Below are 6,000 nucleotides of genomic sequence, written 5' to 3' on the forward strand. Positions count from 1 at the left end.
CCGCTATTCGCGTGTTCACGCTTAAACAAGGAAAGTTGGTCCGATATCGTTTCGAATAATCCATGGTAAAAGTAGGTAGAAAACTTTGCTATATGTGGCGATGTAAAATTACACTCGAACGAAATTCAAAATGAATTGCTTGTGTATTATGCAACCACTTTCTACATTTTCTACGTGTAGATGGGTCAAACTGCAGAAAGGAGAATAAGAAGAAGAAGAAGGGAGAACAATAATCTTTTTATTTGTTGTTTTTGTGGAAGGAAAAACTTCTTTTTATTCTTTCGCATTCGTGTTCTTTTTTCTTTTTTTTATAATTTATAATGTTTAAAAGAGAAGTGGGGGGGGGGAAGATAACGAAAATTTGAAACAACTAACTTGGTTCGCTTGAGAATCGTTAGGGAAAGTTAGCTCGAAAACTAATTATAGGCTAGTTCGTTTTTTTCTTCTCGTTACACTCGTTGACCGTATAACTTATTTCGCACCTGGATTGCTAATTCTCTAATCCAACTGCTCGAGATAACTAACTTTTAAGTTCTAACGCCCAATTTCTGTCTCTATCTCTATCTCTCTTTTGGTTTCGAATGAGTACTTTCAACGAACTTCCCGAAGTCTTCTTCTTTTATACATAGAAAACTACAGAGATACGTTCGCAAGAGGAAAATTGCTCTTTAGCTTTATCCGAATTTATAGGCCCACGAGTAGAGCATCTTTTCCCTTCCTTTCGTTCGACCCTCCATCGTTCGCTTCTCGGTACGCTCGTATTTTCCTTTCGCTGTCATGGGTAATTCGTTTCGACGGAAAGGGTCCGAAGAACCGAGGCAAAAGCTATCCCTTTAAGTTATGGCATAGCAAACTTATATGTTTGATAAAGATATCGCAATATTTTACAACTTTTTTTCTTTCCCAATCTACCAAAAGACCTCTTCCATAGATACGAAATTATATATTTGTCGATTATTAATTAGAATCAAATATATCATATATATGTATATAGAAAGAAATCGTGGGACGTGTAGAAATTTAACGATTATCTATCATTCGAATAATGATCATAATCTAAGTACATTAAATTACTCGTTAATTATATAAATTCGACATTAAAATTTATTCGATAATTTTATATTCATTACTTACGATCTATATATTTGTATTTAGTAAGATATAAAATGTTAAAAAGAAATATTCAAATACTTTTATTTTCACAATCGTTTTTTATATATATATATATTTTAACCGTTATAATAGATTTTAAAAATGTATTTAGCTAAATAGAGAAATGTTTCATCTAAGAATACGATTCGACCAATCGACAAATTCTACGTGACGTATATACATATATTATTCAGTTTTCCGAAAAAGATACGTATCTTCCAATCAAAAAAAAATTCATGTCTTTTCTAGTAGAAAAACGAAACATTTCGAATCCGTTTGGTTATACGGAAGTGCTGTTTCACTGGAATCCCCGATTGTCTTTCCTGTAAAGACGATTTCTTCAGAGATTGCTCAAAGCCTTGATTCTACCAAAGCTCGAGTTTCCGTCCAATTGATTCCTACAGGAAATCGACAGATCGTCAAAAGACAACCGGATAGTAAACCACATTGTGTTTCAGAACTTCTACTCTTGGTACTACGTTAAAAGTGAGATCTTCTGAAAAAGGGATGGAGATAGGGATAGTAAGAGAAAGAAATAAAAACGTTGTGTAGTTCGATTTGCTGTACTATTCCTATATATATATACACACACACACACACACCATCACACACACTTTCATTTATTTTCGTATATACGTATGCGTATATGTATCTTTATATGTAGATATATACATACATACATATATATATATATATACACATGCATAGAAAATACGTGCAAGTATATACAAGGAGATGTTTTGCTGGCGCGTCACATCCGCGTCCTCTCTGTAAAAAGCCAGTCGCAAAATTGGAAGCCGTCCAAGCGATTGCGGAATAGTCCGACTCGCTTTAACCTCTGCTCTTCATCCCTCTTCTTCTCTCTTTCCCTCTTACTCCCTATCACTTTTAGCTTTCTAAAACTTTCCTACTTCCAGTGCATTGTCCTCTTTTAAAACCATTTTTACTTATATCCTTTACTATTCGTATATATTCATTCAATCCAACTTTTATTTCCTTTTATATTTTGAGTAAAACATTTTTGAGCCACACACAATTATATAAACAATTCGTAGATTATTAATAGGATTATAATCGTATGATTTTGATACTAATGTTATCGTTAATTGTTGATTAACTACGTTCTCGTTTTTTCGTTATTTCTCAATTTCGAAAATTGCTACAACCCACGTAGTTTCACATAATATTATGATCGTTTGATTTTATCTCTTACGTGAAATAGTTTTAAATTCGAGTAGAGAGCTTAGATATCTAGCTTGCATTCCCCGTCTACTTTTTTCTTCTACTTCTTTTCGTCTAAATTTCCATTTCATTTCTCAAAAAAGAGAAATAGAAATAGAAAGTAAAAAATGGCAAGAGCTTTCAAGAGTTATCTAGAAATATTCAAATTGAATTTTTGATAAGAATTATGACTTATACACACAAATATGAGAATAAGAAATTAATTACAAGAAGAGGAACGTTGATTATTATAAAAAAATTGTTTTCTTTTAATAAAAAGATAAAGAATGTAAAAGATATATACTCGAAACATTGTTAACAAAATATTTCGGCAACATGTTACTACACGTACGAAGAAAAGTAGAACATTGTTCACAACAAAAGAAACGTCAATAGTACAACATTGACAGCAGAGAAAAGGAAAAACTATGAAAAAGATATGGGAAGGGTACAAAGAATAAGAAACGAAAGCAAAGGAAGCAAATCAACAAAACTATAAAGAGTCGTTTTCTATCAACGCTAGTGCATTACTACTACTACTACTACTACTACTACTACTACTACTATTGGTGTTATTGTTCTATTTCCGTAACTATTGGATTCTTGCGTTCAAAAGAGAAAGAAAGAGAACCAAAGATTCGTCAAGTATTTCAGCTCAATTTACAAAGCGAATAAGTTTCGAAAGAAAATGCGATCCACTGTGTTCCTGACTATATATCTTGTTACAAAATAAAAGCACAAAAAAATAAATAAAATGAAAGAAAAATAGATAGATAGATAGATAGATAGACAGACAGAGAGACGAATGGACAAAAAGGGATAGTGGCTTGCCCTACGACACATTTCCACATAAGATACAAGGATAGAATGTGGTCCCAGTGGGGCCATTATTAGCAGACGCATAAAAAGCAACAAGGCACAACGTCTTTTGAAAGAATCGAAAAAGGAACCTGGGATAAGGATCTTATTTTTCACCACCCTCTTCTCCAAATCTAGATACGCGAGTATCCTATAGGTATATCGATAAAACATAGAAAATTAGGTCGACGTGATGGATATTATGTTTTGTACGATAAGATAAATATATTTATTAGCCTAATAAAGGTATATGTTTTGATAAAAGTTTAACTTTGTTTTCTTCCGATGAAACAAGTATGAAAAACTAAGTGAATTAATTGATTTTTATTTAAAAAAGCCTATAATAGTATAAACTAATAAATAATTTTAATTTTCAAGTAATATTATATATATATATAGACCATGACATTGTCAGCCTTGTAATAAGATATCACGTTAGTCCGAAGGGATTTCACAACCATGTGCTGCAACAAAAACTCTCAAGCCACTTATCTTGTCTTGTAAGGAAGACAATCGTGTTACCTGAGCATGCACACCAAGAGCTTGGATATTTCTATGCTATGAGAGGATTAAGAAGAAGGAAGGATAAAAAAGATGAAGAAGAAAAGAAAAAGGAAGATGAAAGAAGAAGAAGAGAAGAGAAGAGAAGAGAAGAGAAGAGAAGGGAAGGGGTGGTTAAAGTCAGTCTTGATCTTTATCGCGTTTCTAGTCGAGCATCGTGAGAAACGCTTCTCTCAGAGAAGAACAGGGTTTTCCTTTTACAAGCTACGTTACTTTAGCGCGTTATTCTCAAATAAAAAAATAAAAAAAATAAAAAAAAATAAGAAAAGGGTAATTTCATACTTGCTCTTATAGAATAATCGCTACCACTTCCGGCCGAAGAAGTTGAAGAGTGCATTAAAAATTTGCCTTAAGGATTATTTTAAGATCCCTCAACTGAGTTCGACTTATAAAGGAAAAATAATATGAAAAATAAAAGAGAAAAGAGAATAAGACCTTTCTCTCACGTCCTATTCGTCTCATTTCTCTATCATATACCTTGTATTCCATCCTCTAAAATTTATCGTTGCTCCACGTTGCGTCTATCTCTGTGTTTCAGGCACCTGCAGAATAAGTTACCCTTCATCGATCGCACTAGGACGGCAATTTGGGGTTGGAGTTATGGAGGTTACGCTACCGGTATGTCACTCGCTATGGATTTCAATGGTGTCTTCAAATGTGGTATGTCTGTGGCTCCTGTCACGGATTGGGCTCTTTACGGTACGTCTTATATAATACTAACTTTTATTTCAATTTTGACTTATATCATTTATCTTTTCAATCTTTTCACTTCATTTATTTCTTTTCAACGAACATTCGTTCCAACGTAGTTTCAAATTAAGAATTGCGACGGTTTAATTACGAATAGTGGTACGTGCAATGAAAGAGAAAAAATAAGTTGGTGAAAAAGAGATCGAGGGTATAAATGACCACGCGTTAATGAACATTAATTACCAACTTTCCGCACAGCAGCCGTGCAAGTTCTATGAACGCGATACATAACATGACGCCGGCCCTCTCTTTGTTATACCGAAACACATTAATCTCTTCTATCGTATTAGCTCTACCGAAGGAAATCCTTTAATTAGTAACCCAACTTTAATTACAGATTCAATATACACCGAACGATTCATGGGTCTACCAATCGTCACTGACAATCTTCAAGGATACAAAAAGGGTCAATTGTTGAACAAAGTCGATAACATAAAGAATAAAATGTATTATCTGATCCATGGCACTCTAGACGACAACGTGCATTATCAACAATCTCTTTTGCTCGCTAAAGTTCTCGAACAAAAGGACATTCTTTTTAGACAACAAGTAAAAATCTTGATTATTTTACGAAGAGATGATTAACTCTCGATATATTATTTATTTCAAATCGCATACGTATAATTTTGATTACTTTTTTTCTCCTTAGACGTACACCGACGAGGACCATGGAATTCTACAATCGCGAACGCATCTCTATCACTCGTTGGAAAACTTTTTAGACGAATGCTTTCAACCGTCGTCATGATTAAAGCACGGAACTTTTCTGACAATCTAGGCACCTTATACACCACTTGCCTCACAGTCCATTTGTAAATAATTTACCACTTGTACATAGTTAATGTACAATAATGTAATATGAGGTTTAGTGTACATAATTCGGGAAGAGAAAAATAAGAAATAAATAAAGAAACTAAAGTTGTCGTCGTTATCGTCGTTGTTGATGTTTAAATGATAATGATACCGACGACGATGTAGTTACGAAAGACAGATTTATGAGAAAACGTCTTTGATACATTTTGTAAAAAAGAATAAAAAAAAAGAAATCTGAATTCATTAGTAAAATCGAAGGCCTAAGAAAATCAGAGGCGCGTCGGCGCATTGATTTTCAGATTCCATAAAGTTTTGAGTGCACGCACATTTATATATTTTATTACCAATTAAAAAATCGCTTTTACTCTAAGCGATTCCGATAGAATATTTATCTCCTCTTGTTTTTCTTTTCTCTTTGTACGAGAAACTACGCGCGATTTCTAGTTAGATTTTTAAACAAATATTCAATCGCGCAAGCCTATTAAAATTTGGTAAATGATACTTCTGATACGAGAAGTTATTTATGCCTCTAAGGTATAAGATCTCGAAATTTAAAAGAATATTTTTATCTAATTGGCTTACATTATATTATACTTATTTTTATTATTATTATTATTATTATTATTATTATTATTATTATTATTA

General features: G+C 32.9%; 1 protein-coding gene across 11 annotated transcripts in view; it reads left to right on the forward strand.

Annotated features, from left to right (window-relative positions):
* LOC106786863 (venom dipeptidyl peptidase 4) overlaps nt 1-5,596 on the forward strand; it is a 247,255-nt gene extending 241,659 nt beyond the window's left edge. For all 11 annotated transcript variants that reach the window (XM_014748711.1, XM_014748718.1, XM_014748717.1 and 8 more), the window contains 3 exons: nt 4,331-4,491; nt 4,880-5,091; nt 5,192-5,596. In XM_014748711.1, the coding sequence (XP_014604197.1) occupies nt 4,331-4,491; nt 4,880-5,091; nt 5,192-5,290 (472 nt within the window). In that variant the 3' untranslated portion in view covers nt 5,291-5,596. The remainder of the gene's footprint in view (nt 1-4,330; nt 4,492-4,879; nt 5,092-5,191) is intronic.
* Nucleotides 5,597-6,000: the final 404 nt, after the last annotated feature.

Source organism: Polistes canadensis, unplaced genomic scaffold (assembly GCF_001313835.1).
Source record: "Polistes canadensis isolate GaletaPanama2010 unplaced genomic scaffold, ASM131383v1 scaffold_86, whole genome shotgun sequence".
Classification (NCBI taxonomy): Eukaryota; Metazoa; Arthropoda; class Insecta; order Hymenoptera; family Vespidae; genus Polistes; species Polistes canadensis.